At 32.7% G+C, this 15,352-nt stretch overlaps 1 protein-coding gene across 2 annotated transcripts; it reads left to right on the forward strand.

The window, feature by feature from the left end:
• Positions 1–5,755: 5,755 nt before the first annotated feature.
• On the forward strand, positions 5,756–14,862 carry LOC105113314 (kelch domain-containing protein 3-like). Of its 2 annotated transcripts, none has more exons than XM_011009448.1 (12): positions 5,756–6,272; positions 6,893–7,042; positions 7,277–7,444; positions 7,968–8,120; positions 8,304–8,456; positions 8,956–9,120; positions 9,259–9,429; positions 11,921–12,107; positions 12,208–12,421; positions 13,156–13,300; positions 14,188–14,287; positions 14,492–14,730. In XM_011009448.1, the coding sequence occupies exons 1-10, from the start codon at positions 6,092–6,094 to the stop codon at positions 13,297–13,299; spliced, it is 1,686 nt and encodes a 561-aa protein (XP_011007750.1). In that variant the 5' UTR covers positions 5,756–6,091; the 3' UTR covers position 13,300; positions 14,188–14,287; positions 14,492–14,730. The 2 variants fall into 2 exon arrangements, with proteins under 2 accessions (XP_011007750.1, XP_011007749.1); XM_011009447.1 differs by lacking the exon at positions 14,188–14,287 and adding an exon at positions 14,793–14,862 and having other exon boundaries at positions 5,757–6,272; positions 14,492–14,735.
• Positions 14,863–15,352: the final 490 nt, after the last annotated feature.

The following is a 15,352-nucleotide window of genomic DNA, read 5'->3' on the forward strand; positions in this document are numbered from 1 at the left end:
TCTGTCTCTGTGCATAAGAATCTCCATCATTGCGGTAAAAATAAAAAAATAACGGCCTCTTAACTTTCTGCAATATAATATGTTTGTGAAAGGTGGAGTAATATTTGGGTTTTTTAAAAAAAAAATTAGGACAATAAATTAAAACATATGACGGGGACATCTTCCTTATAGACCAAAACAGGCTGCTTCTAGTTATTTCTGATGGCATCTGACATATCCAAAGAGCTAGCTTCTTGGTAGTATAAGTATGATATTAATTAAAATTTAAACAAATTGAATATCAGCAAAACATATAAGCATTATCTCTTTCATCAAAAACCATTAACATAAAAAGACACGATATTAATTAAAATTTAAATAAATTAAATACTAGTAAAAACAATCAAAGCTTAGTCTGACCAAACAAGGCGTCCTAGTGGAGTCGTCATTCTGTCGCGCGTCAGAAAATCTGCGCGGCATCGGCTGACGTATTAATTAAAATTTAAATAAATTAAATACTAGTAAAATATATAAATATTGTTTTTTTCATAAAAAATCATTGACACATATATTTATCATTTAAAAAACTTATTAATCACTTTGATTTTACTCTTAAAACAACTAAAAATCAAACTTATTTTAGTCTTCAAGTATTCTTTTGATGTTTTTATGTTAAAAATTCATTGTTCCTTTTGTTTCCTTGATTGTTGTTCACATTGCCTAGTCTTTTTTATAATTTTATAAGTAAAGTAAACATATTATATTATTATTAATTTGCATTTGATTTGGTTGATATTCAATAATTATTTAAATTGAATTTAGGATTTATAATGAATCTTAAGTTTGTTAAGTTAAGGATAAATTAATCAAGAATACAACAATTAGAGTTTATTAGATACAGTTTAACATAAAAACATAAAAATAAGTTAAGTTAATTATAAATTAATTATGTGCTACATTTAATTTAGGTTAAGTTATCTAATTAGAAAGTTTGTGTATATTGTTGAAATCAGCTAATATGCAAAACATAAATCTAGTTGAATTATAATAAATTACATGTTCCATTGAATTGTTGATAAGTTAATGAATTTAGTCATGCTTGGAAAATTCTTTAGGACTTGGTTGTATGCAATAAAATATTTTTTTCCTTATTTATTTATTTATTATTATTATTATTTATTTTTAAAAAAAGTGAATTTTTTTTTGAAATTTTTTAAACATTTCAGTGAAAACCGGGTATTTTAATACCAGACTTGTATCTTAGCATGTAAGTATACAACCCAATATTAAGCAAACTTGGTAGAAAAATATTTAAGAAAATCACAAATTTTTTGAAATGATTTTAATTTTTTTGATTTTTTTTTGTTTTTTTTATATATAATATAATATAATATAATATATATTATTAAATATAAAAACATGTGGGGTGGGCCGGCCCAGCTAGCTTTTGGAGGTGTCAAATTAATGAACAACAAAATTATCTTGTACCAATTATTTGCGATGGTAGTTATAAGACAATGATTAATTCTTTCATTCAATGTGGTTTAAACATGAAGATATTGTATGTGAGCAGTCCACCAAAATCTTTGTGTGTCCTAATTTCTCCAAGAATTTTGGTTTGGGCCGGGCTGGGTCGTAATTGGCCCGTCCCAATAGCTAATTAATTAGTTGCTGCATGCAGCAGCTACAATACCGGGGGGAGGGGGAAGACGATTGGAGGAATAAGAGAATGAAGCAGGAAGGAGGCTTACTTGGCGTTGGAGAGCTGACGGTCTAGCAGAGGACGACGACGTGACCGGTGGTTATAGCTGTGGAGGCCGGCGGAGGAAGAAAAAAGAAGAAGAAAAACTCCCAGCGGAAGGAAGGAGGAGTGAGAAAAAAAGAGAGAGATGATTGGATACTTAGTTATAAACATATGCCAAGAGGGTCTAATTTGGAGCTTGGTGAAACACTTAGTAGTAAAAATAAATTGGTTAATATTATTAAGTGGTGGCATATTGCACACTTAGTTAAGTATCGAGTCCAACAATCGAATTCAATATTTGTTCAATTACAATGTGTGCAAGCGCTATAATACGAGTGTTATTTATATGGGGAATTTCATAAGAGGTTGAAATCATCTGAGATAGAAAAATTAAAAGAATCACACATATATTTCGATATTTATCTAAAAAGACCACCATCAACTTAATTCAAAATTTATTGCTAGTGCTATATCAATCCTTGTAATGAATATTCTTTCAATGACGATTGAAGCATACAAGATGAAATAAAATTGAATTACAAGTATAAAATATCAGATAACAAAGCATGAGTTGCAAAACAAAAGGTGATTGAGTATCTTTTTGATTCATATAAGAAGTCTTTTGAGAAATTGCTTAGGTTGTTATTGGTAATAAAATAATCAAATCCTGGAATGGTTGTTGATTGGAGACAAAAAAGAGATCTTAATGATAGTTAAGTGGCTTTTTGAAAAGTTTTTTTAGTCACTTAGATCTTGTGTTAAAGGTTTCAAGTACTATAGATCATTTGTCAATATTGATTGGACATATTTATGTGGGTAATATGATGGGTAATTATTGATTGCAATTGCTTTTTATGCAAATAATGAGATATTATCGTTAGCTTTTATAACTATTGATGAAAAAATAGTGACAATTGGAGATTATTTTTGCTTTACTTACAAAGATACGTTACTGATGGTAGAATCGATATATGTATAATATCAAATATATATGTAGGCATAAAAAATGAAGTAGCAAAAATTTGACATTAACTTTTAGGATGCCATTAGTATTGTGCCAAATATTTTGTTAGCAACTTCAATTATAAATTTAAAGACCCAGCTACATTTGTCCAATAATTATTTAATTTGACCTCGAATTTGCATTTTTGTTTTTTTTTCCAATTTTGGGCACAATGGGGCGCTAATAAGTCTTGAATCTCCTCCGAAAATTGCAGTCTGATTTTTCTCCTCCGAAAATTGCAGCATGATTTTTTGTCTATTTTTGCGGTCTTTCTAGATCAGCTTTCTCCACATTACTAGCCTTTATTTTATTTATTTTTATTTTTATTTAAAAAAAGAGTAAATTTTAGGGAATAACCCAGAATTGGGTTATGACAAGTATTGTGCCAAATATTTTATTAGCAACTTCAATTATAAATTTAAAGACCCAGCTACCATAACAAGATGGATGTATAAGAAGGTCATATATATTATAGGTGTAGCATATGCAATGACACATGATATAATAGAAAAACATGTTATGATCGACAATGTATGTATAACAATTTGTTAGGTCATGTTATGATATATTACAATATTTTTTTAAGAATATTAAACTTATATAATTTTACATCAATCATATATGTTATTACATAGGATGTCATGCACTTGAGGTGGTAAATCGTATATTCATGTTGAGCATTCATATTTGAATGATGATCAAGTTGAGCATTACTATGAGCATAAAGATCATGCCAATGATATTCATATTAAGCATGAGTATGTTGAGCATGAGTCAGTATATGCCTACCCAACCCATTAATACTTATACTCTGTGATTGTAGGATCGACAATGATTGAAGGACATATTTGATGGCATTGTAAGAATATTCAACTTTAATATATTTTTAATTTATGATTAATTTAATAATCATTAAATATTATATTTTAAATAATTATAATTTAAATTGTTATATACAATGAGACCATTATTTGTTGGCATGCATATGGGTGGATTTGACTATATAAGTGAGTCTAACTATATGTGGTCTAGGCTGGTTTTTTTATATGCCAATTGTTTTTATCACATCAAGCTTAATCGTGGCTTGATCCATGCATTGATTGAGTAATAAAGATGTGAGATATACATGATCCATCTTAGATATGAAGAGATGACACTAATATTATAGGACATAACGATTTTGCTTGGATTGTTTATTAATGGAATGACAATCACATCTACTAGTATTCATAATAGAATTGTGTTATATGAGCTAACATTTAGATTAAAACCCTTTTTTTAATGAATTAAAGCGGGTAGCATATGTTTTAAGTCGATTGAGGAGACATTTTTAACACTACTAGATAATGGTGACGAGAAGGCTTTATGGAGGTACAAAATTAATTATGATTTAAATATGTTAATTATTATGATGATTTTAATTTATTTGTAGATATGTCAGAGTATATGTATTTTATTTGTTTGATAATATATTATTTATTAACCTTACATAAAAATATGTTTTTTTTTTTTAATTTAATGTTTCTGAGGAATTTCAATGCCATCCCGCACATATAGCTGCTGGAGATTTGCTATATTTTTTAAACTAACATGTTTTTAATATTAGATGGTGGTGTTGGATTAATTTTTAAAAATAATTATGTTTGCATTTTATCAGCAAGCTTGATAAACAAAGTGTTATTCATATATTTTCTGGTTTTTTTATATGCCAATTGTTTTTATCACATCAAGCTTAATCGTGGCTTGATCCATGCATTGATTGAGTAATAAAGATGTGAGATATACATGATCCATCTTAGATATGAAGAGATGACACTAATATTATAGGACATAACGATTTTGCTTGGATTGTTTATTAATGGAATGACAATCACATCTACTAGTATTCATAATAGAATTGTGTTATATGAGCTAACATTTAGATTAAAACCCTTTTTTTAATGAATTAAAGCGGGTAGCATATGTTTTAAGTCGATTGAGGAGACATTTTTAACACTACTAGATAATGGTGACGAGAAGGCTTTATGGAGGTACAAAATTAATTATGATTTAAATATGTTAATTATTATGATGATTTTAATTTATTTGTAGATATGTCAGAGTATATGTATTTTATTTGTTTGATAATATATTATTTATTAACCTTACATAAAAATATGTTTTTTTTTTTTAATTTAATGTTTCTGAGGAATTTCAATGCCATCCCGCACATATAGCTGCTGGAGATTTGCTATATTTTTTAAACTAACATGTTTTTAATATTAGATGGTGGTGTTGGATTAATTTTTAAAAATAATTATGTTTGCATTTTATCAGCAAGCTTGATAAACAAAGTGTTATTCATATATTTTTTAAACTATTTATTAAATAAAATAATTAACTACATCCGCTTATTATTGTTGTTTGATTTTCGTATTATAATCTGCAGAACATGCGAACACCTTAATTGGAGAGAAGATTGAAGTTTGAGATAGAAAAGATATAACAGATAAAGACTCAAAAATAAATCAATTACTTTTACCTTAATTGAAGTATGAGATGGTGAAGATATAATAAATCCGGCGTAGAACCCAAAACAAATCAAAACCCAGATAAAAAAAAAAAACCCAAAGATTAACATAAGCTAATACAGAAGGTTGAGCTGTAAAAAAGATTGGAACTTTACTCACAAAGTGTGAGAAATTCATGGAGCTGTTATATATAGTGTTTAAAAAAATTAATTTTCTTATATATAGTGTTTAAAAAAATTAATTTTTTATATTTTTTTACTTCAAATTAATTTTAAATTATTTTAATATATTTTTAAATAAAAAATATTTTTAAAAACAATAATTATACACTCCTAACAATACTCATGATAATGACAAGATGACGAGGGTTTTAGGGAAGGGATAAGATGTGTGTGTGCGCGTAAAATACAAATGTCATTATAAGAAAATAACAAGGTTATTATTGTAAACAACAATCATTTACCTGGAGAATAGATGGAGAAGCACCTTTTCCATTATGCACAGCGGGTGGAAAAATTTGGGAACATCTTTTTGGATGTTTTCCAGCCCAAGCTTTATAAGGGAAAATGAAAAAGTCCTTTTCTTTTCTCTAATTTGTAAAAATAATGCATTTTTATATTGTTCTTGGAAAAATAGAGACACCCTTAGGCTGTGTTCTGCATGAAAACTAAAAATAAAACAACAACAAACTCTGATATAATCTACAGTGCTAATTATCCCTACTCCTTTTATTTTTATACATTTTGATTTTCATTCTCTCTGGTGGGAGACATAATAACCTCATCTTTATATTTTAATTTTCTCACACTTTCCTCACGAAGGGAAAATTTTCCCTGAAAAAAAACGAAAAGAAAAATGAGATGGGAAAGGGTGCAGCAGCAGCAGCAGCAAGGAGTTCAAATAGAAGAGTTAAATGGGCCAGGGAAGAGGTGGGGACACACTTGTAATTCAATTAAAGGAGGAAGATTTCTATATGTTTTTGGTGGCTATGGCAAAGATAACTGCCAGACCAACCAAGTTCATGTCTTTGATACTGGTGGGTCATCACTTCTTCTACTTCTGTTGTCTTTAATTGTTGGGCGTCTTTCGTTTATAGTCTTTTGCAATTTTGGGTGGTTTTGTTTGGTGCTTCTATAAAGTTCGATTTTTTTCCTTTCCTTTTTATTTTTGTTATAATGAGAAGTCATTAAATTTTTTTGGGGGGGATTTTGTGGATTTATTTTTGTGTTTTTTGGCATTAATTTTGACAGTTAATGTTTGGTGCTCAGAGGAAGTGCGATTATTGGAGTTATTTCACTCTTTTTTTCCCTGTAACTTGTTGATTTGCTTTTTTATTGGAATGTTGCTAGACTTGTTTGGTGTTTGAAATTACTTGAAAGTTGATTAAGTCCTATTTTAGAGTCAATGTGATATGGGACCATGTTTCTATCTAGGGATTTGATCATATCGTACTCTATAGTGCAAGTTGCTTTTGCTACTTGTGAGATTTCATCTTCTCTTGCTGGGGTGCTCGTGGTTTCCTTCAGGATAATTTTTTCAATGTTTTCTTCACATGAGATTCATTTATGGGTTGCCTTCTGAGTTATTGAATTTTCATCTGCAGTTTCGTTTCCTCTAAATGTTTTTATGCTCTGATTTTGGGTTGTTGACTTGTAGTTAACCAGACCTGGAGCCAGCCAGTGTTAAATGGCACGCCACCAGTTCCGAGAGATAGCCACACTTGTACAACTGTTGGTGACAATCTGTATGTGTTTGGAGGTACTGATGGGAAGAACCCTCTCAATGATCTGCATATCTTAGATACTTGTGAGTGATCCTGTCCTTAATTTCTTTTCCATTTGATTTTCCTTGTATGTCATGCCCTAGTCTTTTACGTGGCCATTGATTTACATAGCTTAAGTGTCAGAAAGCAATATTTTGTATGCTGAAATAGACTGATCATGAAAGAGTATCTAAGAAATGAGATTTAACATGTATGTTTATGTTGGTTTGTATTGAATCATATGACTTACACTTCCTTCATTGGTTATCATATTATAGCATCTCATACTTGGATAACTCCAAATGTGAGAGGTGATGGGCCAGAGGCACGGGAGGGTCATGGTGCTGCCCTAGTTGGTAAACGACTTTTTATATATGGTGGATGTGGGAAATCTTCAGATAATTATCACGAAGTCTATTATGAGGATCTTTACATCTTGAATACAGGTACCTTCCTCCATCAGCAAGTATTGGTTATGATCATGCTCCAGTTTAGTTTACAATTTATGCATATATCAATTTCCTATGGTATACCTGGGCTAACTGGGCTAAAGGGTTTTTTGTGTATGCACGTGGTGGGGGTTGTGGATGTGGGGTTAAGGGGGGCTGAATTGGTTTTCCTAATATGTGTTAACTTTTCATAGACTCTTTGGGATGGTCTTTGAAAGTGGACAAATTTTCCATTATTCTAGTTGATTATCAATTTCTTGCAATTAGCACCCTAGGTTAACTAGGCTAAAGGATTTTTTTTTTTGTGTGTGCGCGTGCAAACTTGGTGGGGGTTGTGGATGCGGGGTTAAGGGGGGCTGAATCAATTTTTCTAATGTGTTAACTTTTCATAGACTCTTTGGGGTTGGCCTTTGAAAGTGGACAAGTCTTCCACTATTTTAGTCAATTATCATTTTCTTGCAATTTGTTATGCTCTGCGGCGCGTTGAAGACATTATGTCATTCATGTTCTACTTTTGTAGAGACTTTTGTATGGAAACAAGCAATAACAACAGGCACTCCACCTTCTGCCCGCGATAGCCATACTTGCTCATCTTGGAGGGACAAAATCATTGTGATTGGTGGTGAAGATGGGCATGATTATTATTTGTCAGATGTCCACATCCTAGATACAGGTTTTGCTCATTATTTTACATATTATACATTTGCATGCACTTACACAACATGTGCCTGTGTGTGTGTATTTGTCATGTATTTGCTTTCAAACACATGCACATGATTAATTTCAATTATAATTTGAAATGTTAATTCATGCAAGAATGTGTTGCCTAATCTTTAGCTTTCTTGTGTTTTGTTAGAAACTCTTGTTTGGAAGGAGCTGAACACATTGGGTCAGAAGTTGCCACCTCGAGCTGGTCATTCCACTGTTGCTTTTGGCAAGAATTTATTTGTTTTTGGTGGATTCACAGATGCCCAAAATCTATATGATGATTTTTATATGCTTGATGTTGGTAAGTATCATGCTATTGTTGATAAAATTTTAGTTGCATAGGAAAATGCACTCCCCTCTCCCTGTAAATCCACCAAATTTTCAATAATTTTCTTGTCTTTTCTGTAGCTTTGAAAGTCCGAGTGTATTATACATCAACTTGTTATAGTTATTGTTACTAGTAGTTCTAAACATCCACATTTGTTATCGGGGCAGTTGCCACCTCGAGCTGGTCATTCCATTGTTGCTTTTGGCAAGAATTTATTTGTTTTGGTGGATTTACAGATGCACAAAATCTATGTGATGGTTTTTATATGCTTGATGTAGGTAAGTATCATGCTATTGCTGATAAAATTTTAGTTGCATAGGAAAATGTACTCCCCTCTCCCTGTAAATCCACCCAATTTTCAATAATTTACTTGTCTGTCCTGCGGCTTTGAAAGTGTGAGCAGATTATACATAAACTTGTTATGGTTATCTTTATTTGTAGTTCTAAACATCCACATTTGTTATCGGGGCAGAAACTGGTGTTTGGACTAAGGTGATGACAACTGGAGATGGACCTTCTGCAAGATTCTCCGTGGCTGGGGACTGCTTGGATCCACTGAAGGATGGTGTGCTTGTCTTCATTGGTGGCTGCAATAAGAGTCTTGAGGCGCTGGAAGACATGTACTACTTACACACAGGTTTGGTACAGTTTTAAATGTTTTCTTAACTAAAATTTCTTGCATGCTTTTGAGTTGCAATTTTCTTACTCTGCAAACCCTTATATTTGTCTAGATCACTGTTTATTTTGGTAATTTCATCCATTTTTTTCATTGCAGGACATACAAGAGTGCAAGATGAATGGCGTCTAGAAAAGTTATCTCTGAAGAAGCAATTGAAACTAAAATGCCAAGAACAAAATCTTAATTCTTCTGTGCGTGATAAAGTTTTAGTCCAAATTGACACAAATGCTGACATTCACCACACCTTGCCGAGTTATGCCCAACCAGGTAAGAAGTGGATTATTTGCTCCCTTTGTATTTTTCATCACAGTTACCTTTCATGAAATCAATCCGGTAGTTTTTCATATCTGAACCAGGGAGAATTGAGGTTGCCTTTTGCAATATCACTAAATATTGACTTGAGAGTGCCTTGGTAGTGTCACTCATTTGACAATTATTTCATATCACAAATAGATTTGTTTCTATCAATCTACAATGAGTTTATATCAGTCTACAATGAGTTTTTGTACGAGTAGCTTTTGGTTTGGAAGCTTGTCAAAACATCTTTCAGTGGCAGTTTTTTCTTCAGGAAAATGGTAAATTCTCTATCTGGAATTAGTGGTCTTCTAGGCATCTATCTGCTTATGCGGGAAATATTCTGTATTGTTCCTTGCAATGCAATGTCTTAATGCCCTATATGTTCAGTGGATGTTCTTTGTTGGGTAAGAATGTGCAATTTCTTTTATCCAAATTTACTACTAGGGTAGGCTTGTTTTTTCTTCGGTCAAATGATAAATTCTCTATCTGGAATTAGTGGTCTTCTAGGCATCTATCTGCATATGTGGAAAATATTCTATATTGTTCCTTGGAATGCAATGTCTTAATGTCCTATAAGTTCAGTGGATGTTCTTTGTTGGGTCAGAATGTGCAATTTCTTCTATCCATATTTACTACTGGCATAATGTCCAAAAGCACAATTGAGGATTTATTCACCATCAAATGGATGATATGTTTCCTTTTCTTTTGTGAAATGGAGTGGGGACAAGCTCAAAAGCACAACTGGGGATAACAAGATTCTGTTTCTTTTTATGTGAAAGTGGTTGGGGATAAGATGAAATAATCTTCCTGCAGGAAATGTAAGTTATGAAATATGCTCTTATCAATTTGGGGATGGACCACGACGAAGGGCTCATTGTGATTTTCTAGTTCCAATGGAAAATGCAACTTTTATGCTATTTAAACAGAGGATAAGAATATGGTTGAACTTTTTAGTTTTTATCCCTCCTGGTAGTCTTGCTTTATTAAGATGTGCACAGTTGGATTGAGATAATTTTTTACTTTACATCCTTTTGGTCTTTCTCCCAGTCATCATAACCATTTGTCGTATCCATTGCCTAGTGTGGAAGCATGCCCAGTTACTCAGAGACTATTGTTCTGTAATAAGACGTGATACATTTTTTCTTATCATTGTGTATTGGGCTGCACTGACTGTTTAAGTAGTATGTTCATGGTGGGCTAAACTTTAAGCACTTAAGAGGGGTTATAATGCTTTAAGATTCATGGTATTGGCAAGGAAGAGTTTTATGAAAGTGAAATCAGTTATAATGCCATTGCCCTAGGAGGCTAGGACAATTTCTAACCTGTAGCTCTCACCCCCTGTGGCCAAATGAGAATGAAGAACGAGTTTATTTGTCTTGATTTGGAAGGTAGTTGAGATATAGTCAACCTAAGGTTTGGTATTGTACAGATAAAGAATGTCTACTGTTGCTTGGCTGGTAATCAAGGAATTCTGATGACTTTGTCTTCTTGCAGTGAAGAAAGGTTTAGGGCATGTTATTGATTGGGGTTAAACTGTGTACAAGTCAAAAGCATTTGATGGCAGGGATTATTCAGAACAAGTTAGTGACATTTTTGGACAGCTACAAGCATATAAGGTCCCTGAATGCCATTGTGTTTTCTGGGATCAGATAGTCTTTTGGCATCAACAAAACAATCAGGCTGCAGTTACATGACCCGAGTTGAAGTCTCCTTTCTGAGATTGGAGTCTTTTGGCATCAACAAAAATGTTCAGGCTGATTGAAATTTGTTTGGGATTGTACACTTAATATGCTTAAGAAAAGGGGAGCTTTTGCAAGCTAGTTGTAGATCTGAAATGAATTTTAATTTGCGTGAAAGGTTAGGGAAAAAGGTGAGAAGTTTATATCCTGTAATTTTCCAGAGTTGCTAAACTTTCAAGAATAATCTGCGCAATACTGCATTGTTAAATTATGGAAAAAATCTATGGCATCTTTCCTGGATCTTGAAAAGTTCTAGATAGTGGTTTCCAGAATTACCACATAATATTCCAACAGTGGCAAAAAGGAATTTGTGCATTGAAATTTATAAATGCTTCCAATTTCCAACATTTATATTTCTGCATGATTCCCTTTATTGCAACTTTATTATTTACTTTCCTGGCGATCAGTATACTGATGCTTTTTGAGTCATTTTGTTTGTGATTTAACTTCTTTAAGCATGCAAATCAGGTGTGAACCTTTTCCTGGTTACTAATTCTTTTTGTTAGCGTGACAGTATGTTGTTTAAGACCTCAATAATGATGTTATATCAGCTGAAAACAAAGAGAAGCCAATTATGACTTACCTTGATGGTAACATGATAAGACTAGCGCTTGGGCCAGTGTGGCCAAGGTTTCATGATGATGTTAATGATCATGGTATGAAATGTTCTTTAAAAGGGCATGCAAGTTGAATACTTAACAAATTTGTGCTTTTACTTGCAGGCAGAGAAAATTTCCCATTGAATCAAAGACAACTTCATCAAGGGAAGAAGACATTTCAAGCCAAAGTTACTGAAAGCCTTCCACATGGATATACCATCGAGACCACTGTAGATGGAAAGCCTTTACGTGGAATATTATTTTCCAACAAGCCAAGTTCTCCCCAGATAGTTGACCACAATAACAGCAGGTGAGAATATGTTGTTTTTGTATTTGCTTAATTGGCAGTTATTGCTATCACTGCATATCCCATGAAACTTGTTCTTATTTTCGCTACATGCCCATATCAGGAAAAGGGCAAGTGCAGAAATTGGTGTGGTGTTGAATGGTGACTACAACAGCAAACCAAAAACTTCTAAAACCCTCAAGCAGGATGCAGTAGAAAACATGCAGCCAGACAATGCTCATGAGAAGGAGTCCACAGCACAGGAACCCATGACAGAAGGTGCTGCTGTCCCTGATTTGAAGAATCTGGCTTCTTCAAATGTTCATCAGTCCCACGAGGTTGAGACCTATTTGCCTTTTTTCTTTGTTCAGTATCCTGCCTGTTCATTGAGTACTCTTAGTTTTGTTCTTTTTAGGCTAGTGCCTGCTTCAAATGCTATGCTCAGAATTGCATAGGTTCAAGCATGGTGCCCTGTATTGAATTTGCAGAGAGTTTTTTTTTTTTGGTGATAAACATTGCACAAGATTGATGGAGCGATTGTGAATGAAGTGTGGAATAATATTCGTTGCTTGTTTTTCTTATTTAATATGACTTGTTAACAAGGTTGGACTCTTTACATTAATGAAATGTTTTATTGATAATTTGCTTAATGTAAATACACGCACACATATCTATGTGTTTGTGTGCACTGTTATATTCTCAATAACAGCCAATAATGCTATATAATGGCATATATTATTGTTATGAACACTGTTAATGGCACCACAATACTGAATAACAGTATTGGGTCCTCCGATACTGTTTAATAACAGTTATTTAAAACCATTCTCATATGCATTGTAACAGCCAGCTCTGTTAGCTAAAAATCATGGGATGTCTGGTTTAATCATGCATCTCCTTGTGCTCCTGGAGCTTCAAAGAGCTTTCACTTGTATACCAATTTTTATCATGAGATTGTCCAGACATACATTATCATGACATTCATTCAAATGTCAAATGCATAACCAATTCTTCATGTTCGCTAGTCTGAAAGTGAATTCACCATCATTTTTTTTCCCTGGATTTTCTACAGGCTCCTCAAAATGCAGTACCATCAGTGGCCCCAACCCTGAATTTGAATGATGATATGGTCTCTGATGCACCAAACTCTGATACAGAATTTTCAAAAGAGAAGTCTACCCCGGGAGAGGACTCTACGACTTGGCTGCTAAACTGAGGTATGAAATCTAGGAAGCATTTAATTTTATATCCTATAAAGGTTGGCAAAGCTGAATCCTTCCCTGGCTTGTCACATTATATTTCTAGAGTGGGTTACAATTAGAAAATTGAAAACCATTTGTCGTTGAGTTGGCTGAAGGGTTTAGGGGTTGGAACTTATAATTGTTTCTGACCTGTACTGCGCATATATTTGATAAAGACAAAACCTCATTCAAAATTTTAAGAATTTATGCAACAAATCAAACCAAAATGACTTTCTTATTTGGTACTGAAATCTGACAGGATGGAGATGTTTAGAATCTCACTTAAAATAAGCAATTACTAATTTACTAGTGCCTTTTTAACTGTTGTCAGTCTTTTTGCTATAAAATAGTAAGCTATGGTTTGTGAAAATATGAGCTCTGATTTACTTAGATTATTACAATTTTATTTTCTTTTATGAGAAAAAATAAAATAAATTTTTGTTACGATCATCTTCAGCTTGTCTGTTGTATTAGGAGTCTACAAACATTTTGTGTTGAGTGTTGTGTTAGGGTTTCTATTCACCAACCGTCAAGATAAATGAGTTAGTTGATTCAGACTTTGTTGAAAAAACAGTACCTCTGTCCTCATCCCAATGTATGCAAACTTAAATCTGCAATTTTTTTTTCTCTTGGAATTGCATTTCAAATCACCCACTTGATGAAATGCCTTCGCTATATTGACAATTGCTTCCAAATTCAATCTTGTATGATCCTGATACGATCAATGCCTCATATACATGAGCTGCTGCCTGATTGCTATTTGTCGTGATATGATGCAATGCAAGGAGGATAGACTATTTCAAATAACAATACAAGTCTTACAAGTATATTGAAAATAATCCCTGCTCTTGGATTGCATCAAGTGATTTCTATGCCAACCAACCAAAGCGCAATTTGTGACTACTAGTGTCTGGCAAACGAGGCTGGTTTCTTGAATGCTGAATGGGACGGTGAGTCCAGCGGGTAAAAATCTCTTGTGATCATTACATTCACACAGAATGAAAGTTCTTGTTTGAAGAAAATGCTATAAAATTCACATCTCTCAAATTTGAGGGAAACTTCAGTTTTAGGCCAAGATTGTTTTTAACTTGATGAGTCTTCCATGCAGAACTCTTTTTTGTCATGTGCTTTGTGGAGTTTTTAACGTGAACTGATTGCTGTTGACAGATGGCCAGACAGACAGCAAGAGCTGAAGTATAAATGATCCATGGATATCAATTTGTTAACCCTTTGGAATGACTTGATACAAACCGCCTGCTTCTGTACATTATTATGACTTGAAGGTGGTCGTAGATGTATTGGACTGATGATTCACAGAATCTGCTCTCCGACCGGTGTAATCTACCACCTACCAGTACTTACCTTTTCCTTTATTTATCAAGTACTATTTATCCTGATTCACTCTAGTTACATGTGGTTTTTGTTTACTTACAGTAACATCTTAATTAGCTACTACCACTCTAGTTACATGTGGTTTTTGTTTACCTACAGTAACATCTTAATTAGCTACTACTTAAAGTTTCATCGTCTTAGTTCTTCCTATAGCTTTTTGATGCAGCTCTGCGTCATAGGTTGAAGGGTTTTTTTTTTAAAAGAAAAAAGAAAAGAAAGTGACGCTGGCTTTATCAACGGGTTTTAAACATATTTTTTTCTTAAGTGTAAATCTAAAAGCTTATACAACTATCTAATTAAATATAAGTTGATCAAATGTGTAAATAAATGAAAAGAAAGTGACGCTGGCTTTATCAACTATCTAAAAGCTTGCGCGTAAGATATTTGATTCTATAATGTGTTTATCCAATTTGTTTATTAAAATATATTTTTTATTTAATTAAATAATAAAAATAGATGCTGATTAAAAAAATAGAATAAAATATAAGGCTTGAATAAAATATAATGTAAGCTCGCACATTAAATTAATTTATTTTTTAAAATTAAGTTCATCTATGTAAAACATGAAAAAAAAACTATAAAAAAACCCCTTAATTCTAAAAGGCTAAATAAACAAAATAAAAAAATATAGAGGAA

The sequence above is a fragment of the Populus euphratica genome, unplaced genomic scaffold (assembly GCF_000495115.2).
Source record: "Populus euphratica unplaced genomic scaffold, PopEup_1.0 scaffold411.1, whole genome shotgun sequence".
NCBI lineage: Eukaryota > Viridiplantae > Streptophyta > Magnoliopsida > Malpighiales > Salicaceae > Populus > Populus euphratica.